The sequence below is a fragment of the Coturnix japonica genome, chromosome 38 (genome assembly GCF_054131305.1).
Source record: "Coturnix japonica strain WE chromosome 38, WE-NBRP24, whole genome shotgun sequence".
Lineage (NCBI taxonomy): Eukaryota > Metazoa > Chordata > Aves > Galliformes > Phasianidae > Coturnix > Coturnix japonica.
In genome coordinates this window covers 2,203,011-2,228,989 of record NC_140700.1, presented here as the reverse complement: position 1 = coordinate 2,228,989, position 25,979 = coordinate 2,203,011, and the positions used below count along the sequence as shown (strand labels likewise).

At 50.2% G+C, this 25,979-nt stretch overlaps 3 protein-coding genes across 31 annotated transcripts in view; 2 read left to right on the top strand and 1 right to left on the bottom strand.

Annotated features, from left to right (window-relative positions):
- PPFIA4 (PPFI scaffold protein A4) overlaps positions 1 to 3,209 on the bottom strand; it is a 40,897-nt gene extending 37,688 nt beyond the window's left edge. For all 11 annotated transcript variants that reach the window (XM_085527282.1, XM_085527283.1, XM_085527284.1 and 8 more), the window contains exon 1: positions 3,133 to 3,209. The gene's annotated coding sequence lies outside the window, so the exon portion shown is untranslated. The remainder of the gene's footprint in view (positions 1 to 3,132) is intronic.
- Positions 3,210 to 5,488: 2,279 nt separating this feature from the next.
- On the top strand, positions 5,489 to 17,244 carry TMEM183A (transmembrane protein 183A). Of its 5 annotated transcripts, XR_014938773.1 has the most exons (9): positions 5,489 to 5,645; positions 6,109 to 6,198; positions 9,061 to 9,216; positions 10,374 to 10,533; positions 11,866 to 12,046; positions 13,734 to 13,890; positions 15,177 to 15,257; positions 15,883 to 16,038; positions 16,775 to 17,244. XR_014938773.1 is itself a non-coding variant. In XM_015885008.3 (8 exons), the coding sequence occupies exons 1-8, from the start codon at positions 5,549 to 5,551 to the stop codon at positions 16,958 to 16,960; spliced, it is 1,107 nt and encodes a 368-aa protein (XP_015740494.1). In that variant the 5' UTR covers positions 5,489 to 5,548; the 3' UTR covers positions 16,961 to 17,244. The 5 variants fall into 5 exon arrangements, 3 of the variants coding, with proteins under 3 accessions (XP_015740494.1, XP_085383326.1, XP_085383325.1); XR_014938774.1 differs by lacking the exon at positions 13,734 to 13,890 and having other exon boundaries at positions 15,143 to 15,257; XM_015885008.3 differs by lacking the exon at positions 13,734 to 13,890.
- A 400-nt stretch (positions 17,245 to 17,644) lies between these two features.
- Positions 17,645 to 24,485, top strand: LOC107324722 (alpha-1,6-mannosyl-glycoprotein 4-beta-N-acetylglucosaminyltransferase). Of its 15 annotated transcripts, none has more exons than XM_085527190.1 (5): positions 17,964 to 18,103; positions 18,981 to 19,792; positions 22,313 to 22,454; positions 22,728 to 22,863; positions 23,239 to 24,485. In XM_085527190.1, the coding sequence occupies exons 3-5, from the start codon at positions 22,338 to 22,340 to the stop codon at positions 24,378 to 24,380; spliced, it is 1,395 nt and encodes a 464-aa protein (XP_085383316.1). In that variant the 5' UTR covers positions 17,964 to 18,103; positions 18,981 to 19,792; positions 22,313 to 22,337; the 3' UTR covers positions 24,381 to 24,485. The 15 variants fall into 15 exon arrangements, with proteins under 15 accessions (XP_085383320.1, XP_032305156.2, XP_085383316.1 ...); XM_085527189.1 differs by having other exon boundaries at positions 17,979 to 18,117; XM_015885005.2 differs by having other exon boundaries at positions 17,975 to 19,135.
- Positions 24,486 to 25,979: the final 1,494 nt, after the last annotated feature.

Here is a 25,979-nt window from a genome sequence, read left to right as displayed (position 1 = left end):
CAGCTGGGGACCAGAATAACTTCCCCTCCTGGCTGATCAAAGTGTGAATAAATCTGCCACAGCCAAAAATAACCTCTGGACCTTTTCTCACTCCTTCCTGCAATACGCTTGGGGGGGGGAAATCAGAAAGAGGCTGAGATGTGGTTAGTGACTACAGCTGCCAGGCACTGGATTACAGGGAAGATTAACTGAATGTTTGAGGGTGTAAACTTAGTATGAGCCCATCTTTCTCCTCACTGCCTACAACCCCTGGCACCAAAAGTTCTTGGATAGGGAATAGCACCAGGCACCACCAGGAAGATTAAGGGCTTTGGATCAGGTTTATGACACGTATGTTAATGCCTTGGCAAGGCTATAAACACCCTTGCTCATTTTGGAAGCCTGAAGGGCCAGGCTTGGCAGGAGAGGCTCCATCCCAGGATGCAGCATACTCACAAGGCTCCTGAGGAGGTAAGCAATGGGGCAGCATTATGGCTGAGCATCACCCCTTTCCTACAATCCCACCACCCAATGCCCAGCCCAGCCCTTGCCTCTTGGCTACTGAACCTTCTTGGCACCACAGCGCATGTATTCTGCCCCAGCACATTATCCACATCCCAGATGACACTAGCAGGAAAGGTAAAACCCATTTGTAATTATGAAGACAACTCATTTCTATCGAGAAAGGGTGAAACCAAAGCTTTAAACCAGCAGCATGCTTGGCAGATGAACAGCAATGTGAGATAGATCCCTTCTCCCCCAGGCTGGCCCACAGCACCCTGTCCAATGCTTCTCTCTCTTGAATGCTGAATGCCCTCCCTGCTGTACGTTCCCATTCAAAGGAACCAGCTGCTCACTGCTGAGGAGGTTGCAGGGGAGGGAGGCACCACATCAGGCAGCAGAACGACCTGGGAACTGCCCTCTCCTGGAAATCATTTGCAATGGGCAGGATGAGGAAAAAGAGCTCTCATTTGTCGCTTATTTTCTTCTTCTTTTTTTAATGCAATTAAAGGCAGCCACCCAGCCGGTGCATCTTTACAGCTGCTAAGAGAAGCGTGGAAGAGATTGAAAAATGGGAGCTGGAAAAAAAATAGCTGCATTTGAGACAAATTCCAGCCTTGTCAGTCCTGCAGGATTACTGCACTGGAGACAGTGACCTGGGAGCTGATTTAAAGCACCAGGATGGAGATTCAGGAAAGGAAAGGCAACTTTGATGAGATACAGTCAGGCCCTTCATTCCTTTGGAGAAGTTTGGGCACCCGTTTCTAGGATGCCTCCATCTGTAGGACTGAAACCACTGCACTGTGGTGCAGCACAGGGGCAGGCAGGGCTGTTTCCAGCACAGCTCTGCATAAAAAATGACAGAGTGAGATGAAAACCCACTTCATCCCTTTGGGTGTCCTCACTATGCAACCAAAACTGACAGCTTTGCAGTGTCCCCACAAGCATTTTAACCTGCTTGACCACAGCACAGACCAAATTAAAATCCAATTATATCAGCACAACTTTCCGAGTAGCAAAAGGCTCTGAACCATTTCACTACTTCACAGACTGCACTGATGCTGGAAAGTCGTCCTCGTACCTGAGTATCAACGGGCACCAGCACCAGCCACCTTCTCCTGCAGATCCCTGACAAATCTCCAGGAAGACCCTGGACATCAGTCCCACCTCCCAGCCATCACCCTCCTGAGATGCCCACAGGGATGTATGTGCTGGAGCATCATCAAGAGCAGAGATATCCACGACTCCCAGAGCACTGGAGCCACAAAGATACCAGCTTTCCATCTCTACAGGCAGCACCACAAGCAAGAAGCTCCCAGACCACACAGACACAACCATCCAGGTACCAAACTCCAGCTGACACCTTGCCTCTGTACCAACTCACAGTGCAGTGCCATGGTGTCAAACCCACCAGGAGAACCTCATTCTAGCATATAAGCAGATGGTGGAAAATGAGCTTAAGAGAATATTTTGCCAGCACCTACTTGGCCAAAACTGGGGCGTCCCCAGAAGGTTTTGTACAGCTTTAACAAAACCTATCTTCCTAAGCCAATTGCGGTTATAATGATGCAATTTGAGGGATAAATGAAGCCCTGAAGGGTTGGTGTTATTCAGGAGGAAATCACAGTGTCTGGAGGCAGCTTGCCATGGCTGTACTGAGACAGCACCGACTGACAGGAGAATAGGAACCAGTGTGAGCACAGCTGGAGGCAGCCAGGCTGGCTGGCTGCTCATTGGGCTGATCCAACCCCAGGCTCAGTGAACATCCACCCGGTGCTGAGCTCAGGACCATCCCTGTGAGCTTGTCCATGAGCTGGTCCAGCCCCAGGCTCAGTGCTGGGTGGATGCTCGAGGGCTGATTCAGACCTGAGTGGATGCTTGCAGGCTGGAGACAACACTGAGGGAGGCAGGAGGACATGGCACATGGAAATTAGAGCAGAAGGCCACAGGTAAGGACTGTTCTTGTCAGCATGTCCACCCATAATGGGAAATGGGAGTCAGAAGTGCAAAGGGATAGCTTGGGACCACAGTGGGGGGCTGCCTGGGGCAGAAAGCAGCTGGAAAAGCAGAAAACTCCCTATTTCAGGGTTACAGGAATCACTGCCCTTCCCCCCAAAAAACCCTGCAGCTTGGAGGAGGTCTGGCCACCTCTTCACCCCTCCTGCCCACACATCCAGTGGGGATCAGGCAGCCCCCATCTATGGGGGACACAGCAACCCCTGGGCTCAGATTCCCGGCCTATGGACAGAAGATCCCGACGGTGAGGATGACAGCCCCAGACCCAGCCTCTGTCCAAGGGAAACAGGGATGCTCAGCACATCCCTGACTCACAGACCCCCCTCCAAGCAGCAACGGGGTGGAACAAAGCTCCCCCAGCCGCAACACCCGGAGGCAGCGCATCCCCACCTGCTACAGCGAGGCAGAGCATCCCCGATCCAACCCTACCGGGGGTAACAACGGGGAGCTAAGCCCAGCCGGCCCAGCCCCAGGGGGGATGCAGAGCATCCCTCGGGATGACAAAACGAGGAAAGCTCCTCCGTGCAGCCCCACCGGGTGGAAGATGCAGAATGGAGGCTGAGCATCCCCTGCCCTGCCCCGCACACAGCTGAGCATCCCCCGGGGCGGCGTGGGCCCGGCCCCGCCCGCACTCACCGAGCGCCGAAGTCGCTGGAAGCCGCCGCCGCCGCCGCTGCCTCCCGCCGCCCGCCCCGCCCCTGCGTCGCCGTCCCTGTCTGGCCCCGCCCCATACAGCCACGCCCTGATATGGCCACACCCCTCCCTCATTGATATGGGGGTCTATGTAGGATCCTGGGGGTAAGGATTAATACTGAGGGGGTAAAAAGTTCACTTGTGGGGCAGGAGCCTTCCTGGGGGCAGGAGCTTCCTTGGGGTAACAGCCCCTATAGCAGAAAGGACCTGCCCAGAGGTCCTATCCATCCCTATGGGGAGCAAAGCAGGAGCAGAATCAGGCTGTGGGGTGCCACCCCGTGAAGGGCAACCAAGCCCTGGGTGCCCCTTTTCCCCACCATTACCCCACCATAGCAGGAGCAAAGAAAGGGTAACACACCCCAGCACTGCGCCCAACAAGCCCATCCACATGTAGGCTTCATTAAAAGATGAGCAATTAACCTGGGGCTTCTTAAACCACAGGCTGCTGCTTCAATCCTTGCAACCCTTCAGCATCTTCTGGGACATCCCTCACCTGGACCATCACGGAGCACTCAGCATCACAGCATTTTGGTATCACTGAGAGCCCTGCAGTGAAGCACTGCCTCCTCTGTCTCACCAGCTTTGAGCAGAGACATGGAGCTCATTGTGTAATAGATTTACTGGAGGACTTTGGGATGTCTTAGAAAACAAATGGCACCAATGTTATCAACCTGCTGGATGAGCAGCTGTGCTGGGTACAGCTGGAAACAGCCATATTTGCAATAGCTCTTGTCCTGTGCTGGTACAATTATATTTCCCATGTGTCAGAATTACCTCATAAGAACTCTAATTTAAAGAGCAACACTGTGATCCAGTTCTCAGATAGCAACGATGACTCTCATAGTCCAAGGCATTTTCAAGTATCGATGCAACCAAAGAGGCAGCTGAATCTTATTAGTATCAGGATTAATTAATCTGCATTGATTGCTGTTCTCTTTTAATTGATATCAGTTGCTCCAAACCTAGAGGCAGCGCTATAGGCTTGGGGCAGAGTGGCTAGAGGACTGTGTTGAGGAAACGGACCTGGGGGTACTGATTGATCCTCGGCTGAACATGAGCCGACAGTGTGCCCGGGTGGCCAAGAAGACCAACAGCATCCTGGCTTGCATCAAAAACAGTGTTACTAGCAGGAACAGGGAGGTAATTGCCTCCTGTACTTGGCATTGGTGCAGCCGCACCTTGAGTACTGTGTTCAGTTTTGAGCCCCTCACTGCAAGAAAGACATTGCAGCCCTGGAACGTGTTCAGAGGAGGGCAACAAAGCTGGTGAGGGGTCTGGAGCACAGGGCTTACGAGGAGCGGCTGAGGGAGCTGGGATTGTTCAGCCTGGAGAAGAGGAGGCTCAGGGGAGACCTTATAGCTCTCTATAACTTCCTGAAGGGGGGTTGTAGTGAGCTGGGGGTTGTCCTCTTCTCTCATGTAATCAGTGATAGAACTAGAGGGAATGGTTTTAAGCTGCGTCAGGGGAGATTCAGGCTGAATATTAGGAAGTATTACTTTTCAGAAAGGGTAGTCAGGCATTGGAATGCACTGCCCAGGGAAGTGGTGGAGTCACTGACCATGGGAGTGTTCAAGAAACGCTTGGATGTTGTGTTGATGAATATGATTTAGCTGGGCAGTATTGGTAATGGTTGGACTAGATGATCTTCTAGGTCTTTTCCAACCTTGATAATTCTGTGATTCTAGACGAATACAATCAGAAACAGCACTGACTTGACTTTTAGTCTCTTGACTATAAGTCAAGGGTTGACTTTCCTTGTCCAGAGCAGTCAAAGCTTTTCTCCTTGCCATGTTCTTTGCTGATATATTGTATTTTAAGGGACTCTGAGAGGCAGAAATGCACTGAGGGCTGCACAGTGTCTTATTGAATGGTGCTGGGACTGACCCTGTGCCCTTCCCCCAAGCCTATAATGCAGCACAGCCATGTCAGTGCAGGTGCAGCCCCCCCTGCTCACTGCTCACGTCCATTCAATGATACCCAATGGGAACCCCCAATAGGGATCTCAGCACAGCACCTTTATGGCCCCTTAACCAGGAGGTGGGATCGCTGACAACTCAGCATAACCCTAAAAGATATAGGAAAAGGAACCTAGTGGCAGCTCGTACACGCTACCAGACCTGCAGGAGGTGGATAGGGCCGGGTATAGGTGCTGTGAGCACAACGGACTGGTTAATAGGGCCGGTTACTCCATAGGCCCGTGTTACCGGGAGCGCCTCACACCCCACACACCTCTATTACCGGCGCCATGACGCATGGGCGCGGCGCATAGATATGACGTCACAATCTCGCGAGATTTTTTGCAAAGAGGTGGCGCTGTCCCCGCGGCGCCGCGGCGGCCCCCGGGCGGGACGGGCCGGACATGGCCCCGAGAGGCCGCCCCGAAACCGCCGCCATGCCCAAACGGGGCGCCAGGAAGCGCCTCAAGTTCCGTGCCGACGATGTCTGCTCCGAACGGGGTGAGACAAGGCCCTGAGATGGGACGGGATGGAGCGGAGCGAGGCTTTGAGATGGGATGGGCCTAGTGGGCCTTGCGGCCTGGCCTGGGAGCTGAGGGGGTGCTGAGGTGGGAGGGGTCCGGGATGTGGGTTGGGGGCAGTGAGGCCTGGGGAGCGGCGGGGAGCCCCGGGTTGGGTGTATTGGTTCTATTGGATGTGTTGGGTCTATTGGGTGTATTGGGTGTGTTGGGTGCTGTGAGGGTCTTGGTGTGGGTTGGGCATGGAAAGAGCTGCCTGTGCTGGAAGGCGATGGGTGTTTGTGGGTTGCAAACGGGTCCTGTAGGGTTGCAGACTTGCTGCTTTTCTATGTGCTGTCTCCTCAGCTCTGTCCCCATGCAGTGTTCGCCTTGAGAAGGGATCATAGCTGTTAGGCCTTCTCTCTCTGTTTGTAATCCGTAATCCCTTGACACCCTCTCTCCTGCAGTGACGGTGGCAGATTATGCCAACTCAGACCCGGCTGTTGTGAAATCTGGACGGGTGAAGAAAGCTGTGGCCAATGCAGTGCAGCAGGAAGGTGAGCACAGCGCACAAGGAGCCTGCCCTGCCAGCCAGCATGCACGAAAGCTGCCCCCCATCCCTCCATCCTCTGTGCTGAGGGGCTCCTCTTTATCCCCGTGGCCTGTAGAACTGTTTGGTTTAATGCCTGAAAATGGATCTACATTTCTCTGTGGGGTTATTCAGATCTTAGACAGGATTTTTGCAGGGTACCAGCTGCGAGTCCAGCAAGAATTGCTGAGTCTTTCCTGGTGCCTTAAATAGAAGAGTTTCTTTCCTTTTTTAATATAGAGTGTTATCTCCTGTTTGAAGCAAAAAAACAAACCACCCAACAATGATAACCCACAGAACGAGAGTCTTTATTACTATATTACCTCGTACAAAACTGGAGGTTATTTTACTGCTGGATAAATGTATTTGAAATGAGGATAATGGAATAGGGTTAGCTCTGGTAAATTGTGCTGCGGGCTGCACTGAGGTCTTTTGAGTGTTGCTCTTGTTTTGTTGTAAGCTGTATAAGCAAGTAGTTTCCTGAACAGCTATTGCAGTGCTTTGTTCTTTACTTCCTCCTTGGTTTTCAGCTGCTGAGTTTAATGGGAACATTCTGGACTAACTCACCCTCTTTACTCAAGAGCTGTTAATATTTGGGATTTGACTCCTAAATGCAGCTGGTTTGACATGTGGAATTGGTTGGAGGTGGATGTTACTATGTAGTCAGTGACTGCTGTAAAAAGAAGGTACTCTTTGCACTGTGAAGTTGACCAGGATGGTGATGCCACTAAATTCTCCTTTCTAGTCACTACTCAAACTTTTCAGATCAGGGCACCTTCCACTCTATAGGAGGCTGTTCCTCTCCCTGTTTTGTTTCCTGTGCAGTCTTATACATTTGAGGCAACGCCTCCCACTGCTGCACTTCAGCTTCATAGCAAACTGTATCGTGTTTCCCTTCTTGCCCCCTGCTCTGAGTTCTTGCATCACCTGCCCTGTGCAGTTTAACCCCTCTCCTAAAATCTGGCATCCTGTTGCTGGTTCACCTTTTCACTGCTCAGATGGTTCCTGTAGTTTACAGGAATTCCCTGCAGAATCATTGGGGTTTCACCCTCCTGATGAACTAATCCTCAGGCTCTATCCTTATCAGCCCCAGGCTTTCCTTACAGCCTTATCTGTCCTGGTCATGACCGTGGTGCACCTTGACAACAAGCAGCAGGAAGAAGATAGCCTCTGCCTGGAGAACTTTGGCCTCACTCACCTCCTGTCTTTCTGGTTCTCAAACATTGCCCTGCCCGTGGCTGTCAGGAGTCAGGGAGGGGAGCAAAGTATCAGGTGGAATTTTCCTGAGCTTTTATCTATCCCTTCCTAACCCCCAGGGACAAGGTGGGGATGACTGCTGTGAGATGAATGGGGTGGAATCCCTCTGGCAACATTACAATGCACTGTGACTCAGTGTGAACAGCCTTGTGTTGTCAGCTCAATCGTTTTGTTGAGCTTTCCTTCCTAGAATGTGATTGCCTTTTTCTGAACCCCTCCCCGTGTCTTGATCAGTTATCATCTCTTGCTTGGCTGTATTTGATGTCATAGCTGTCATGTATTGCCATCTGCTTCTATTTGGTTTTGCAAAATAAGGTTGTATGTAGAGAGGTCAGTGCTGTTACAGAGTGAGGGATATCACTGCCACAAATGCATACAGCTTACAAAGTAAATTGTGCAAAATATGGAAGAGCTCATTTGGCAAAGCACTGCAGTTCTCTGACATGGCCAGAAACCAAGTGATGCAGTCCCTCTTCCTAAACTGCTCAAGCTCTGTCTCAAGACTTCCATTCCATCTGCTATGTTACCATTTCACAACCTTGCTCTGTGGTTAAGAAATGAGGAAAATCTCTCCCCTAGGTTTATTTATAATCAGTACTTAATGATTATTATTTTTTTCTGCCACTTCTTGCTCTCTGATGGCTCTACTGCTGCATCTGCAATATATAAAACCTTCCAGGGGTTTACTTTGCTGGACTGGAGAAGTGTGAGCAGCACAGACTTCCTTTGGGGTAGCCAGGTGCCTCTTGATAGAGAGCGCATCCAAGCAAATTAGGTTGGAATTCAACTTTCTGGAATATATGTGGCCCCAGATTTTAGACTATTTGCAAAGCGTTTATAATGCTGTTGTCATGCTGCTTCCTCTGTGCCTTGCTCAGCAGGACTGCAGCTTTCATTTGTAAGACTTGTGCTACTGCCTCACACGTGACTTTTTCTGCCCCAGTGAGTCCTCAGTTTACAGTAAAATGTTTCCTAACAGTGATGTGTTTAAACATCTCCCCAGAGGCAGCAAAAGAAATACTGTCTTCACTTGGCTGTTGCTCATTAGGTCCTTCACTAAATTCTGGGTTAAGTGGAGCCTGTGTACTTGGCTCTGAGTTCTATTGCTGATGGATTACTTGTCTTCAGCCACAGGATCTCTTTGTCCTGCTGAGAAGGAAGTGTACTTCACTGTGTTCTCAGAACAATTAGAGCATAGGTGCTGGCGTTATGGAGACTGAATAGTGGTCATACAGGGATGCTGTGGTATGCAGGGCAACCAGTTGGTGCTGCACAAGAAGCATGTTGTTTTATTCAAAGTTATAAACAGCTTCGGGGAAACCAGGGGGATCATCCTCACCTTCCCCTCCTTGAAACGGTACAATAATTGTTTCTAATTCACTCACCTATGCTAATCTTGCTCTGACAAGGTAATCCCAGGGCCTAGGATTTACATGCGTCACTAGGAGACTTTAATGCAGTTATGTTGCTTCATAGCAGTGGCTCTGGTTCCCCTGATGTATCTCTTAAGCTTGAATCATCTTTTTCTGTCTATCTACTGGCAGACTTATCGTGTCGTTGCTTGTCATTCTAGTAAAATCCCTCTGTGGTTTGGAAGCTTCTTGCGTTCCTTCTGAAGAAGTTCTCTCCGTGTCAGGAGAATCTTGTGACAGCAGTGATGAAATGGATACAAAGGAAAGTATCGGTGGGCGAACTGCATCTAGAAAAAAGAAGAGCAAAAGACACAAAGGTATGTTCACCAGCTTCTCCTGGGTGCTGGGTGTGGGTTTCTTCAGTTAATGACTGCTGTTTGTAGGCTAAACCTGCAGCTCTTTAGGGCATTTGTAATTTGTAGTTAAAAATATAAGACATAATAATGCAAAAGGTTAAATCACTTTGCCCCATTTGACCAAAGAACTGCTGTGACTCGTCAGAGATATTGTCTTTTCACTAAGGCAGAGCTTTGGGTATGAAATCAAAGCCAAAGAGTTTGCTGCTTCCAGCAGTCTTCTCTCAACCTTGGAAAATTAATGCTGCTTTTGAGAAGAGAAACTTTGCCATGGGATGTGTGTTACAGTTCTTCCTTGAAAGCAGGCAGGTGAAAGCAGGGTTTGCTTTAGGAAAAAGCAAACCAACAAAAGCAAACAGACATTGATGCCCATGGTGTGTTTATTGGCAGAATCCAGGCTCTATCTTAAGGTTGGTTCCAAGTTTGTGGCTTTCTACAGATGGATTTAAGTGGTGCTTTTTGTTTGTTTTTCCAGCAGCTGGGTATATTGGCCCTACTGCCATCACAGTGAATTAATTCCATTGCTGTATCCTTCAGCAGTTGTACTTTATGTAGCAGTATGCAAAGCTGTATACAGCACAGTCTAATCAGCAAACTAAACTGCTGCACTGTGGAAGCCTGCAGGACTTTCTAATAACCAATCGCCTTCCGGTTAAGAATGAATTTTAAGTTAGTTCCTTGTGCTTAAGAAAAGTTTAACTTCATACAAATTGCTATCAGTATTAACAACATACTGATATCCAAGGCTGTGTATGCACAGCACTGCTCTGGGGTCACAGTCCATTGTGGGCATGTAAATCTGTAGTTAAGTAATCGCATCCAGAACTTCCCTTGGCAGCAGTGAGCTTCCTTGAAGCCCCTTTCAGCCCAAGTTATTCTTTATATCTGCCACTTTGCACACTTGTGCAACCTGTGCAGCAGTGATAAATGTTGGCATGTGTCCAGCAAAGGGAATGTGTAGTGGTTGCAGTGAAATTGTCTCAGACTTGTTTACATGACTGCGTTTACATCCATGTTCCAGTTACTCACCCCGTGCTAACAGCATTATAACATATACCTCTAGGTGTGATTTGGTGAAGAAGTTCTTTATTACACTAATGTACCTTGGTTGCATTTAGAAAATCCTGATGGTGATGGTGGAGAAGAATACCCCATTGATATCTGGTTGCTGTTGGCTTCCTACATTCGCCCTGAAGACATTGTCAGGTTCTCTTTGATTTGCAAGAAAGCCTGGACTGTTACTTGCACTGCTGCCTTCTGGACCAGACTGTATAGAAGGTGAGACTGTAGAGAATGTCTTAACTATTCTAAGAGGCTTTGGCAATGAATGGCTTTCTGTAGAGCTGTAAATAAGAGAATATTTCCCTATGGTTTGGGGAGCTTAATATTTAGTTGTTGAACTTATGGTGTGGACCTCATTTGAGGAGGAACTGTAGTATATTGCACCTGCTTTGGCTGCGGAAAAGGATCTGGCTGTGGCATGTTCCCATATGCTTTCTGTAAGATATCAAAGCCTTGTGCACTTTCTGCTTGCTGGAGCCTATAAACTCCCGTTCACAACTGTAAAATGTTCAGAAAGCACTTACAGTAAAGTCAGTGCATTACCTTAAAGACAGGCAGTCACCACTGACAGAGACCTGGCCCTGCCTCAAGCTTTCATCATAGTCACCTTCCTGTACTTAGGATGGCATTAAAGAAACCAGTGCATTTAGGAGCTCTCTCAGTGGCAGAAATAAGTTTTAAATGAAGTAAAAGAAGAGCAGTAAGTGTCAACATCCAAAACAAATCCTTCTGTCCTTGCTCATCTCACTTGAACTTTCCTTCAGGACAGAATGTTTTCTCCCTTAGAGAAGAGAAGGCTCTGGGGAGATGTCATTGTTATCTTCCAGTACTTATAAAGTGCTTACAAGCAGGAGGGAAATCCAGTTTTTTATTCAGTTAGATAGTGATATGTCAAGGGGGAATGATTGAAACTGAAAGAGGGGAGGTGTAAGTTGGATGTTAGGAAGAAATTCTTCACTTGGAGGGTGGTGATATGCTGGGGTGGGCTGCCCAGAGATGGGGTGGGCTGTGGATGTTCCATCCCTGGAGGCCAGGCTGGGCAGTCTGATCTAGTGGCTGGCAAGGGGGTTGGAAATAGATAATCTTTGATGTCCTTATAAGTGATAAGGTATATACAAGTGTAAGTATAGAGCAAACCACAACTACGGGCATCCTTGTCAGTGTTTTTTTTAGTGTGAAGTTCCCTAGCAAGTGCTTCCTTGGCTTGTTTTTTCTGATCAGAGTAACTCTCAAGCCCAGGCATCCAGGCTGCTCAGGCATTTGAAAGCACACAGTCAAGCTCAGCTAAAGTGGATCCTGGGGAACTTGAATGCACCTGTAGACCTTTATATATCCAACTGTCTGCAAGGGAATTAGTGGGGAGCTGTAGCATTGTGTGCCTGTGTGTGTTGGAGGCAGTACAAAAACCCTCATGGACTCAGAGTTGACAATGGGATCAATCAGCTGTTTGCTGATTGATCATCAGCACTGATCATCTCTCTCTCTCTCCTGCATGTCTCTGCCGTTCTGACTCTTTAGTTTGAGTTGGGTTTGTCATTGGCTTTTCAGGCACTACAGTTTGGATGCATACCTGCCCCTCCGATTGCGGCCCGAGTCCATGGAGAAGCTGCACTGTCTCCGTGCGTGCGTCATCCGGTCGCTGTACCACATGTATGAGCCTTTTGCATCTCGAGTCTCCAGGAACCCAGCTATTCCAGACAGTACACCCAGCACTTTAAAAAATTCCAGAGTAAGTGGGATGTCTGAGGTGCTCTTTTGCTATTTTCTCTTTCTAGAAGAAAAAATAGGTGGTGTTTAGAATCACAGCAGAGCTGAGGTTGGAAGGAACCTTGAAAAATAGCTGAGTCCAAACTTCTTTGTGAAGGCTGGAGTGAGAATTAGCTTGGACTGGTAGCTTTTAGTAGTGTGGTGGTTATCTGTCTCTGTGTAGTTGCTCCTGCAGAGGATTTTAGTTACTCTTCTAGTTGCTTTAGTCCTACTTCACCAGCTTTATAATCAGCAGAAAGGCACTTGCTTCACTGAATATGAGAACTGTTAGGGATATTTGAAGCTCATCCCTCCTCTGTTGCAAGTGTGGTGCTGAAAGGACGTTGCAGGAGGGACAGTTTTTATATTCTCTGCTTTATTCGGATGCTGTCTGCCAGAATACACTTTTTCTCCATAGCAGGCATCTGAAGAGATCAGAAGCAACACTGACAGCCACTGAAAGGGAATCATTTTATACTCCATTCCTGTAGTTCATGCTTCATCTTTGGTTTCTGAGCAGGGGAAGGTAGTGATGTGAGCATGGCAAATGTGCAGAGTGAACAACTGCTTTAGGACTGGGGTTGCAGTTGTGTTGGGCTGTGTGAGGTTTGTCACTGGTGTGGGCAGGCAGCTTCCCTTCATCTTGCAGCTTGGGACACTTCTGTATCCTCTCTAATCACTAATGATTGATCTTTAACTTGGAAATACTTGTGTTTCTTGTTTGGTTTTACCTCACGACTGGCTGGTACCTTGTGAACAGCTTAAGCAGCAATGTGAATTCTCTGTCCTCCAAATCAAAAAGCTTATTGAATGGGCTTTTTGAAGACAAACTGCAGTGGCTTTGTCAACAGTTTGACTTTAATTTTCCATGCAAAAGAGAGCAACCCATCTATCTGTGTGCAGCATTGCTTCTTTATTCCGTCCTCTCCCTGGACAAAAACATTGTAGTGCTTAGGGAGCATCGTGCAGTAACACAAGCAGGTGGTGCTGCAGAGCAGGAATAAGGCACTTAATTCCGTGTCAGAATTCTGAGTCAGAAGCCTGTATCCAGAGCTGTTTATTCTCTTATTTTCCCTGTTTAGGTGTCATCTTTCTTAAACTAAACAGCAGAACAGTTCTAGGAAATGCCCCCTTAGCCCTTCAGTCTCACTTCTTTACGGGCATGCCTGCTGCTCAGATACGTAGTATGGCTGTATGAGATGATACTGGCAGGATTTCGGGAGCGTTCATATTGACATCATAACGGCTTTGGTGCCCACTGCTAGTGCTTCTACTGCACTACAGTTTGAAGTTGGTTCTTTCACTGTTTGGATCTCAAAAAAGGAAATTAAATGGCAACAAGGCTTTGCTTAGAACAGCAGAGATCTGACCTAACCCCTGGAGCACTGAAGAGCCATTATAAACCTGGTCTTGCTGTACTACTGCACTGCAAGACAGTGAGCTCTATGTGTGTTACTGTGCACTGAAATGCTAAAGCACAGTGGGGATGGAGGAGGGTCTGACATTTCCTCCCCATGTTCTTGCTTTCATGGGCTTTGTTTATACCTTTATGGGTCATTGAAAATGATGGCTGATTCTTAACATAAGCTGCATGTGGCAAGAGGAGACCCCAGTCCTCCATGTTATCAAATCTAGCTTTTCCTCTTTAATTTCCTTTTTTCTTTCCCTAGCCTAGCTTGTGTGGGACACTGGAGCTGTTATGGTGTCAGCAGAAGTGTTTGCCCTTTAAAGACATCCCCCATAATTTTTGGTGGAGCAGCAGGCCGTACGGCGCGTCTGAAGGGCAGGACGGCTGACCCGTGGACAACATCCTCTGCCCCTTAGGAGGTACTGACCATTTTGTGCTTCACTACTTGCCGTGACCAAACAAGTTGCTAGACCAGGCTGTCTGTGCAGGTGAACTAGAAATAGCGCTGATGTTGGAGTTAAATTCTGAGATAAGAAAGATCTGGAGAATGTTTCTATTGGCAAAATATGAGGGCTGCCTCCTCTCCTCCCATGTGGAGGTTACTTGGTGTGTGTTTCTGAGCTTGACTGCTCGTAGCTGTGTTGGTCACCTCATGAAGACTGTGGAGGTAAGGGTTCTTAATGACTCCTGCTTATGGATGTGACTCAGAGTTGAGGTAGGGGTCCTGTTTCACTTCTAGTCTCTAATTACAGAGGTCCCATGGTAGATGATGGCTCTGGCTTTGATTCATTCAAGGTTCCACCATACTGGATTAAATTAGGTGTGAGCTTTCCAGTGTGACCCAGTCAGGCTTTCTTGGTGTGCAATAAGACCAGCAGTGGTGGGCTGGCATCTGTGCTGTGGAAACCGTGGTGTGTGGGTTGACTTACCAGGTTCTCTTTGTGGCTGTTGAAGGATAGTTGCTTTTGTCTGTTGGCAGGCAGTGAAATTCCCCTCCTCGTTTTAGTTTAGGAGTTCTGCCGAGACTCCTGTAGAACTGGTGCTGTGTGCTGGGATAGGTCCTGTGACCATACCATGATAACTGGATTAAATTGGAGCATGGTGCTGCTTACCTCTGCTGCAGGGAGGCCCTTCTTTCATTCCTTCTGAAATACGAGCAGTAGGTTGGTTAAACTGTGCTAACTTGGTAGTGTTTTTGTGCTCTGCAGTACAACAGGCAATGCCTAGTGATGCCAGGACCTTCTTTTGACTCTGAAGCAGCTTCAGACCTTTTTCATCTGTCACCTCAAAGGTCATACATCATTCTTGGCATTTCCCTTTGGATTCTCTCCTTGATCCTTATTCAAAGTTGTTCCTTTGCTTAGTCTTGTTTGGCTTGTCATATATTGGGGGCTCTTGGTGGGTGAGGGAAACAGGTGAATCTGTACCACTCACCTCTGCCTTATGGAAGGGATGGATTGTTCAGAGAGATTTCTCTTCAGTACATCATTGGCTGTAAGTTGCATCATCCTTTTGCATGATCGGTTGGTCTGCTTGAGACTGGAGACTGAACTGCTGGGTGTGTTCTTTGGTAATAATTAATGTGAATAAATGGCTCCTAACTGCTCTGTAATTGTGTTTGCAATGGGAAGTCTCAGCAACTGTGACTTATTTCAAGCGATTCCTCCACAGGTTTCATAGTTGCGTTTCTTTTTTTCCACCTCAGTGTCTGCTTTTCTGGTGCAAAAAGATCGAAGGGAACAGACAAGAAGCAATGTGGGAATTCAACTTCAAGTTCAAAAAGCAGGTATGGAAGCTCAGCAGCAGTGGAAGAAGAACCAGAATGGCTGTGGCTTTTTTGGAGAAGTAATGATTATTCTATGTGATGAAAAGGAAAGTGGAAACGGTTCAGATGTTAAATGGAAACTCTGAATCCTTTGATAAAACCTAAAACACGTCCTGGAAATGCTCTCAGTTTTCAGTCTGTATTACCAACATGTTGAGAATCTTGTGCTTTTTATATTTGGTATTTCTTTCCCCCATTGCTCCACTGTAAGGTGTGGATTGTTTTTTCACCCCAAATAATGTAATCTTTGGATCATGGCTTCTGACTATCACCAGAAAACAGACTGAATAGTCGAAAGGTAAATCCACATCTGAAACTGTTTGCTTCACACTGGAAGGATTCCCACAAGAAGTGAAGGAATGCCTGCTAATGGAAAGCCTCCATCAGTGGTTCTTAGGCTGTTTAAGGCTTGGGAATTCTGCAGCATTCCTATCTAATGAAGTAGTCCTACAGATTGTTACTGTCAATAATGTAGCACTGCCGAGGTGTGTGGGAATGCTCTGTGAAGCTGCTGGGCAGCCCTGGTCTGAAGAAACCAAACTCATCATAGATTCCTGCTTGGCTAACTGTCTCTCTTTTATTCAAGTCTCCCAGATTTAAGAGCAAATGTTCCAAAAGTCTTCAGCCACCTATTCAGTATGAAGAAGTCCACACGAACCCCGACCAGGATTGCTGTCTGCTGCAGATCACCACCTTTAACTTCATATTTGTGCCAATAGTCATGGGCATGACGTTCACCTTGGTAAGTGTTTGAGATATCTACTACATGATCTTTGCATGTGCAGATTCTGAAAGGGGAGGGGAAGCTCTTCCATGTTGTGTGTATCGTACTGCTCCATCAGTCAGCCAGCTGTGGAAATCTCAGTGCTAATTATTACAGGATTTGCTAACAATCTCCTCAGTTAAGCTTCCTCAGAACTCTCAGCTCTCCTGTATTCGATGCAGGAGATGTGGTTTGTTGTAGAGCTTCTGTAAGAAGCTGAGCCTGTGTGTGTGCAGCAGCTGGGAGCAGAATAGTCAATACCCCAATGGGGACCAGGAGGTGGGATGCAGGAAAATGGAATCTCTTCTTGCCTGAGGGCAGCAAATTCTGAGTAAAACATATATGACCAAAGTTCTGCGCTCTGTCTTCAGTCCCTGACCACTGGGAAGAACAGCAGCTTTTGAATTAACCCCCACAAATTCAGCTCCAAACGGATGTGTTGTGTTAGGAAGTAGCAGAGCAGGTGTGCTAATACCTGTGACAGTACATGTGTCAGTCCTTCTAAGTCTGAGAGGTTCTTTCAGGTGTGACCAGTTCTCTTATTCGGGGCCTCCAGCCACAGGGAATTGGTTTGGTGTGTAACTGTTGCAGCACATAAAGAAGTGACTTTGGTACCCAGTGTCAGCAATCAGTCTGCAATCGCAGTTACCTGGAAACAGATGCATGATCCTGCATGTCTGCTTCCTCCCAGCACTTCCATGTCTCTCTTTTGCAGTTCACCATCAACGTGAGCACAGATATGAGGCATCATCGCGTGCGTCTGGTCTTCCAGGACGCCCCTGTTCACAATGGCAAGAAGCCACGCCTTGACCAAGGAGTGCAGGTGGTGCTGGACCCTGTGCATAGCGTCCGGCTGCTGGATTGGTGGCACCCTCAATATCCCTTCTCCCCAAAAGCTTAGAACTCCCTGCGCCCACAGCAGTGACCCGTCTGACAGGCTGAAGGAAAGACCCAGGAACCAAGAAATCCTATTTTTTTTTTTCTTCAATAAACCCAACAGCCTCCTTGAGAGAGTGATTGAAGCTACTGAGCCTAGTGTGTATGTATATATAACTTCTGGTCAGTGTTGAGCAGAGCTGAGTGTAAAGCAGAAACTTATTTGTAAACAATTTTATGTAAAATTCACCTTTTATGATTTGAAAGGAGCTCCCTGGAACTGTTCATTTAAAATCCTTTTGGTGCTAATGGAAGTGGTCGTGTTTTCTGTTCTTCAGGAAGAAATGCTTTTGCTTTCCAGTTTGGATGTGACCAGAAGCAATTCACAAATGAAGTCCCTGGTGGTTTTTTGTTGTTGATCTTTTATTGGCACATGATTGCATTCAAATGCAGTGTGATATTTCAGTGTCTGAGGAGCAGTAAGCAAAGCAGCAGTGTTACAGTAATGCTGATTCACAGTCCAACAGATGCTGTTGTTTGTTTTTTAAGGCATAAATAATCAAAGGAGTTATTTCAAAGAGGATTTGTAAGGCAAAGTTCTTGAATGCAAAGATACTCCAAGTTCTCACAGTGATGTTCTCCTTTGAAAAGAAGACTTAGACTTCTAAAAGCAGAAGGTTTTTCAGAGAAGACAAACAGGGAGAGGTGATGCAGGTTGCAAACTAAAGCTGCTCTGAAGGACTCAGGTCTGGGCTTTTTGTTAAGGCCATGGACCAGCGTTGACCTGTGGGCATTGGAAAGCCCTGGAGCAGGCGGCGATGTATCTCTTAACAGGCAAAATAACTGTTGTGAGGAAGAAGCAGCCCCAGAACTCAGCAGCTGCTGTGGCTCTGGATTATTTGTCAGAGTCACAGAGCAACCCCGAGTGGGAAGGGACCCACAAACCTCATCCAGTCCAACTCCAGGCTTCACCAGGATCAGACAGAATCCAGACTGTTCAGATATTAAATGCAATGTCCCAAACTCCTTCAACTGCAGCAGCTCAGGGCTGGGTGGGTGTGATGGCAATGCAGTCTGCTGCATCCGGAACAAAGTGAGCAGGAAATCCAGCAGGTTTCACCTCACTGCTGTGACAGCTGCAGCAGGCAGAGGATGTGCTGGAGTGCAGGTGAGCAACTTGAGGTTAGTATCTAACCCTGTTCTGAGTTATAACATCTGTTCTGGTCTCAAGGAGTATTTAAGTACTTCCTTTCTGCTGGCCAGCTGCCCTGTTGGGCAGAGCTTTTGAAAACAGATTTAACTGGGAGGAGGGAGAGTTTAATTTAATAAGCAAATACCCCACAGTCTCCATGTAGCTGCCTGGCAGGAGTTTCTTGTATGCGTCTCCACTGCCATGTAAATCACCACCAAGGGCATCTAAACCCAAACCTGGATCTGTGTTAGACTCTGTGATGCTGATTTCAAACACGTTTTGGAAAACTCCGGCCTCAATTCCTGATCTTAGTGCTGCTGACCAAGTACACTGAAGTTGACATCAGGTTGTGAAGTGACGTCAGAGAGAGGTGCAAGAGAAGTCCTGTAACCAACTGCAGAGCTGGGACCTGTGATAGGGGAGTGTGTGCTGATAGGGCTGCCTGCAGTGTGTGATATGATGTGCTGTCTGGTGTTGGGCTCTGTAAGGGCTGCTGGGTTAAGGGGATCGTCTAGTCTTTGCGGCAGTGAGCAGCATGAGGGCAGTGTGTGAGTATCAGACCGCATGGTGGCCTTGGTGACAAGCCCCTGGTGGTGGCGGTGGACTTTGTCCAGCAGAGGCTTCCAGCAGCACAGGACTCTGTGTGGCTGCAGGTTACTGCAGGAAATAGGTTGGAATAGGGGGGGCTTCCTGCTGTTTGTGTTGTGAGGGTTGGAGATTGAAATACTGACAGATCCCTAACTGAGGGAGCTGCCTCTCCCACTCCAACCTTTGTCAACAGGGAGACAGATAAGAACAGCTTTGATTTTTTTTTTCATTATATTTAAACTATTATGATTCTTTTGTTTGCAAGCATCTCCAAACAGCACGGGGCTGACACTCCATCCTGCAGGCATGGCTGTAAGCACTCCCATGGCCAGGTTGGGAACACCGCATCCACAGCCCCGGTGTGTGAGGCCCTCTTTCACCTCCGCTTTGTTCCACTCAGGACCTGAATAATGCAGGGCTGTAAGTTGATCCTGAACACCTCTCAGGTTTCCCCACAGGGCTCAGAGAGGCTGAGCCTGCAGCTGCATCGCTGTGCTGTGTGCTGGGATCCATGGTGGGGCTGCTGGGTCCCCTCAGGCCTGGCCTGGCTCTCCACAGTGGTGTCCCACAGTCCAAAGTGCAGTGAGGATAAAGCCGGGCTGCAGGCTCTTGTGTTTGGATGTTGCACATTGAGCCTAAGCAGCCTTTGGGCTTCATGGCATCGTTGTGGTTGGATAAAGACCTCTGAGAACCCCAAGTCCAACCCCGCTGTGCCTACTGCCCACATCCCTCACTGCCATATCTTAGAGGCTCTGAGCACATCTGGGGATGGTGACCCCACCTCCCTGAGCAGCTGTGCCAATGCATCACTGCTCTTTCATAGAAGAACTCGTTCCTAGTCTGTAATATCATCAAGCACAGGGATAGGGTTGGACTGGGAAGGGCTGTCAGACAGCCACCCCTACAGCACTCCCCATGCAAACCCAGGCCCCGTTCCCCACTTCCTCCTGCGGGGCAGGAAGCACTGAGCCCCGGTTCCTTCCTGTACCATGACGGGGCTGCAGAGAGGAGAGCTGAGCCGCGTCCTGCACCTCGTGGCTGAGCAGCCCTGGGCTGAGAAGCAGAGCCTGGCTGAAGGTAAGGAGCACCGCGGCAGTGTAAGTGGAATAGGAATGTGCTTTGGCTGAATAGGGCAGGTGGGGAGGGCAAGGACTTCTTCATGGTTCAGAAATGGGCCACGTGTACCAGGGCTGTACCTTGTGCTGCCCCATGCTTTGGGCAGGCATGAAAATGTGGGATATGGGGATCCAGGTGCCACCAGCTCTGCCTGGCCAAGATGTGGCTGCAGCTCAGCAGCCGTGTGGCTCCCGGCCACTAACAGGACCAGAAAAGCAGCACAGCTCTGTGTCCTGTGCTCCTGACCCTGCACTCAGCAGGATCCCCCATCAGTGCCACCTGTGAGCAGGTCTGCAAAGCAGTTTATGGTGTGAGAGCCCTAAGGGTCCTCCTATGGGAATCCCCATCCTTGGGAAGGCCAAAGGAGCCCATTCCCAGCTGCTGGCTTACCCTGCCTGCAGACGCTCCTCCTCTGCAGGAGGCAGGTGAGGCCGGGGTGGGGCTTTGGGAGCCAGATATCGGGAGCCCAGCAGGGACGCTGCCAGGGCCCAGCACCCCACGAGCCCACAGCTGCCCCACGCACCTGTAAGTCTGTGCTGCCTGGGTGGGATGGAGCACTGTGTGCAAGCCTTCACCCTTGGGCTGCACAGGGAAGGGTGTGTGGGGGGCCTGGGGGTGAGAGCAGGGGGCTGGAGCTGCGGGGCTTGGATCAGAGTCGTGTCCCTATCACCTTGCCCATGGAGAGCCCTCTGAGCTGCATTGACCTAAAGCTTTGGTTTTAGGTCCCGGGTGGAGAAATGTGCTTTTTCCCCTCCTTCTTCTTTATGGGACGAGCTTTGTGCTGGGAGATGCGTGGTGTGCGGAGCAGGGCTTGGCTGCCTGGCAGCCCTGAGTGGTTGGGATTGCTCACCCCAGGGCACAGTGCTGCCCTGATTTCTCATTTCCTCTGCTCCAGCTGTGTTAAACCACCTCTGTGTCCGCTCTGCAGCCTGAGCCCCAGCTGCTCCACTCCCAGCACTGCAGGCAGCCCCTGCAGCAACAAGGCTGTAGCATTTCCTCATTCTCCTTCCCCTTTGCTGTGGGACTGAGCCCACTTGGCCAGGAGGCTCCAAATAGGAGGGAACAGCATGTTGGGCTCCTGGCAGCTGGCTCCCCAACACAACTCCATGCTCAGGAGCATGTGTTCTCCATGCTGGCAGCCAGGGATCCCTCTGGCCATCCACGTTACCACCACGAGCTGCCCAGTGCAGAGCTGGGAGCTGAGCACCAGCATTGCCAGCTTACCATGAGGCTGAGCTTCCCCATGCCATGGGGGAAGGTGAGGCTGGGAATGTGGGAAGTGGTGAGCACTGACCTGGGCCTGGGAGGGGATTTCAAGTGGCTTTTAGAACCCATTGCTTTGAAGAAATGGTGACTGGATTCCAGCCACTGCAGCATTTCCTATGAGTCTCCTACCCTGACACCCACTTGGCTCAAGCTGGAGGGAAGCAACTGCTCTGCTCTGTTCTCCCTGGCCAGGACGAGTTGTGTTAATTCTCCCAGGTGGAGGGGAAATGAAGTTATCCCCAGTAATGTGATGCAGCTGAGATCAGCTAAGAAACCCAAGCTCCCAAGGACCAAGCTCAAGAGAACGGGGCATAAGAAGCACCCTTCATGGATATCAGAAACCACTCTGAAGAGCTCCTACAAGCCGGGCTGGAGCAGATGTGATCCATCACACCCAGGACAAAGGGCAAGCTCAGAGCAGCTCCATCTGATTTGATTGTTTATCTGAGTGATGAACGTGAGGTCAGCTCAGCCAGGATAGCAACATTAAGGTGTTAATGCCAACCAGAAAATGGATTTTCTCCTTAAAACAGTCAGCTTTCTGCTTGTATTTCCCCATCGGTGCTGAATGAGGCTTAGCTTTCCCCAGCAGTTGATGTATTTAGTAGTCCTGGGCAGCTCTCAGTTCTCACTGTGCTGTGTCTCCATGTGTGGCTCATAGATGCCTTTGGCTGAACACGGGTGCTGTGAGTTGGGATGCACGTGCTGGAGCTGCCCTGCAGGGCTGGCTGCTCACCTGCACTCTGCTTTTCCTCTTCTAGGGCAGATCTAGTTGCATTAATAATGGAAAAACCCCAGGTAAACTCAGCAGCCTTTGAGCCTTGTGCCACACCTCTGCTGCAAGGAGAAATATCTCAAGGGCACCAATATCTCTGTGAAGGTGACTTCAAGGCTTTCTTGTTCCCCCCAAGTGAGGGACGTGGCTGTGCCAGGCTGTTGGCAGCTGCTGGGGTCAGCAATGCCATGAGTGTTGCTTGCGGGGTGTGGGCAGGAGGAGGATGGGGGGTGCAGCAGGGAATAGAGCTGCAGTGTTGGAAGAGCACTGTGGGTTCTTGTGCCTGGTGGGTTTCTCCCAGCTGGGCTGCGTGGTGCCCCCTGTTTGAGAACTCCTGTGTGCATCCCAGTGCCACCTTGCTGTCCTCCTACTGTCCCAGCATAGGGAAGGAGCTTTATCCTGGGCTGTGCTGTGCTCTCATGCATCTCTCTCTCCTGCAGGGCTCTCAGCAGGTCACCTGGTGCTATGCGGTGCTCCCTGAAGCGCTCCCTCACGGCTGTGTTTGTAGCCTCCTTCCTCCTTGTTCTCCTCCTCCTCTTCCTCCTGCGCAGGGGCAGCTGGCAGCAGCAGGATCCCCAGGAGGTGAGTCCTGTGCTGGGGGAGTCCCCACCTCCCTACCCCATGTAGGTCCCATGCCCCAGCTCTTCTCCCTTTCTGCCCTGCTGGGACCCCAATTCCTGGTTCTGCCTCCTTTGCCCCATATCATCCCCAAACTCCAGCTCTGCAGAAGGGAAGGAAGCCCTTCCCTTTGGGCTCCTCCAGTCCAAGAGCTGGGAATGGAAATGCCCCCCTCCCTTGGCTTACATATGTTCAAGACCTCATGTTCTGACCAGTCCAGCTTTGGTTGCCATCCAGGTGGACTTTAGGGATCTACCTTTAGACACGATCTTGAAGCAAGGAGCCCTGCACAACCTCCAGGACACAGACAACCTCTCCGTACTCAACAACATCTCCTACCACCTCCTTGCTGGTTTCCCATCATCCCACAAAAGTGAGTGCCTCCAGGGCCCTGTTTTGGGCTGGGCTCTGGAAGCTGCATCTCTCACCCATTGTTGACCTCCTCATCACTGTCACTTTTGCTCTTCCCCCCTAACCAATCTTCTCTGCTCTGTCCAATTGGGGTGTGTGGTGCCCACAGCCATTTGGGATTTCCCAGTTCTCTGGACGAGATCCATCTGCACGGGGGTGGTTTTCCTGCTTTCCCAGTGGGGAGGTGGATCTTCTGACTTTGGATGTGGGGCCATAAGTAGCATTAACTGAGCAGGTTGGCAATGGGGAGAGCTTTTTGGAGACCCCTTCCTTATGGGAGAATATCACTGTGGTGCATCAGTACTCAGCCTGTAAATGCCTTTCCTTTGCATGGCAGAGTTCTTGGCGGTGGGGCTGTCATCAGTGCGACGACCACGTGGTTATTACCTCCCAGAGACTCTGCAGTCCCTCTTCAAGCAGTCATCAGAGGAGGAGCTGCAGGAGATGGTGGTGGTGGTGCACCTGGCCGATGCAGACCCCAGATGGAACGCCCAGGTGGCTGCTGACATCAGTGACAGGTTTGCTCACCACATCCTCCTGGGCCGGCTCGTGCTTATCCATGCTCCCCATGAGTTTTACCCAACTCTGGAAGGCCTCAAGAGAAACTACAACGACCCAGAGGCGCGAGTGAAGTTCAGGTCCAAGCAGAATGTGGATTATGCCTTCCTTGTCACCTTTGCTGCCAACCTCTCCTCTTACTACTTGATGATTGAGGATGACGTGTTGTCTGCCAAGTCCTTCTTCACTGCTATCCGCAAAGCTGTAGCCTCCCAGGAAGGCTCCAACTGGGCCACCCTTGAGTTCTCCAAGCTGGGCTACATTGGTAAGCTCTACCGCTCCAGTGACCTGCCTCGCTTGGCTCGCTTCCTCCTCCTCTTCTACCAGGAGATGCCCTGTGACTGGCTGCTGGACCACTTCCGCCTCCTGCTCACCCAGAAGGACGTGATCCGCTTCAAGCCCTCCCTCTTCCAGCACATGGGCCTCTACTCCTCCTTCCAAGGTACCATCAACCGTCTGGAGGATGATGAGTTCCAAGCTGATGCCATGGACCTTCCAGACAACCCACCAGCAGCTGTGTTCACCAGCATGCTTGTCTTTGAGAACTATGAGCCCTCTAAGGCTTACAGCACAGCAACGGGGTATTTCTGGGGCAAAAACCCAACAGTTGGCAGCATCTTCTCCGTTGTCTTCCACCAACCAGCCCGTGTCAGCCGTGTCCGGGTGCAGACAGGATCCAATGAGCGCCGTGGGGACTTCCTGCGTGCAGGGGTTCTGGAGCTGGGCCGGGGACGGCGGGCTGATGGCCGGGACTGCTCTGTGTACACCACTGTGGGCTCCTTTGAGAAAGGGAACTTAGAGCGGAGGGGGCTGGAGAAGGAAGCACCCAACCCTGTGGACTGCGTGAGGATCCGGGTGACCCAGAGCCAAAGTGAATGGCTCATCATCCAGAGCATCGATATCTGGACTGCAGGCACCTGACCAGGGCTATGATGGGTCACCACAGCGGTTGGATTTTGCTCTAAGGAGAGCTTTATTTCTCTCAGTCCCTTTTTTGACGGGGAATTAAATTATTCAGTCCAGCTGGTCCTGCCTGATGACTGTAGAGGGGTAGCAGGGCAGCTGTGGGTGGGGTCTCCTTCCTGCATGGAGGTGGAAGGGGTTGGCTGTAGGGCTGGAGGAAAGGGACCTGGGGCTGTTGGTCGATGCTCAGCTGAACATCCTGGCCTGTATGTGAAACATTGTGGCCAGCAGGAGCAGAGAGGTGATCATCCCTCTGTACTCAGCTCTGCTGAGGCCACATCTCGAGTACTGTGTTCAGTTTTGGGCTCCTCACTGCAAGAAAGACATTGAGGCCCTGGAACGTGTTCAGAGAAGGGCAACAAAACTGGTGAGGGGTCTGGAGCACAAGTCTTATGAGGAGCAGCTGATGGAGCTGGGATTGTTCAGCCTGGAGAAGAGGAGGCTCAGGGGAGACCTCATTGCACTTTACAACCTCCTGAGGGGAGGTTGTGATGAGGAGGAGCTTGGCCTCTTCTGCCAGCCAACAAACAGGACCTGAGGAAATTGCCGCAAGTTGTATCAGAAGAGGTTTAGGCTGGACATACGAAGGAACTTTTTCTCTCAGAGAGTGGTCAGGCACTGGAATGGCTGCCCAGGGAGGTGGTGGAGTCGCCATCTCTGGCAATGTTCAAGAAGTGCATGGATAGGGAGCTAGGAGACATGGGTAAGGGGTTTCGTGTAGGTATGGTAAAGGGAGGACGGTTGGATTAGATGATCTTACAGGTCCTTTCCAACCTTGTGATTCTATGATTCATGTTGTCATGGGTCACTTTTTTTGCCCACGGGGGTGGCTGGGATGGGCAGTGGAGCTGTGCCAGCCCACTTGTTGTTTCACAAGTACGTGTGCACTGGCACACATACAGGGCAGGACCGAGGGATGCATGTGGGGAATTACCTCGTGTAAGTCTCAGGCAGGCATATTTGGGACCCAGGCTGGATGTGCTCCTGCTGGGTTTAGCCCTGTGCTAGCAGTGGGGATCTGTGCCCTGGGATGTGCCCAAGCCTCCAGCCTGGCACCCACCTGCCTGGTGCTGCCCCTGGCACGTGTGGTGCTGGGATGAGGGGGGAGCCCAGCGGGTTCTCCCTGCTGCTCCCTTCAAACCAGTGTGCGAGGTATGACCCACTGACGCCATCACCCCGGAGTGGGGCACAACGCGGTGCCAGCATCATCATCTCTGCGGGCACTGCAGCGCGGCTCGGGGGCGGGGGGGGCAGAAAGGAGTTGGGAGGGAGGGAGGAACCTCACAACATCCCGCAAACGGCCCCGGTGCCAACACCGCCCACCGCCCGCCGTCCCCGCACCGCAGCCCGCGCTGCCACCTGGCGGCTGTCCCCGCAGCGCTGCCGGGGGTTCCAGCAGCCGGGCCGCCCCCAGGATGGGACAAATGCGGGGGCAATTAAATTGGATGGAGGAGCCGGAAGGGACCGAGCGGGTCCTGAGCGCTTTAGGGCTGCCCTGAAGTTAAGCACCACATTCGGGGCATTGTCCAAACGCCACTCGGTCAGTGACGGGCTCGG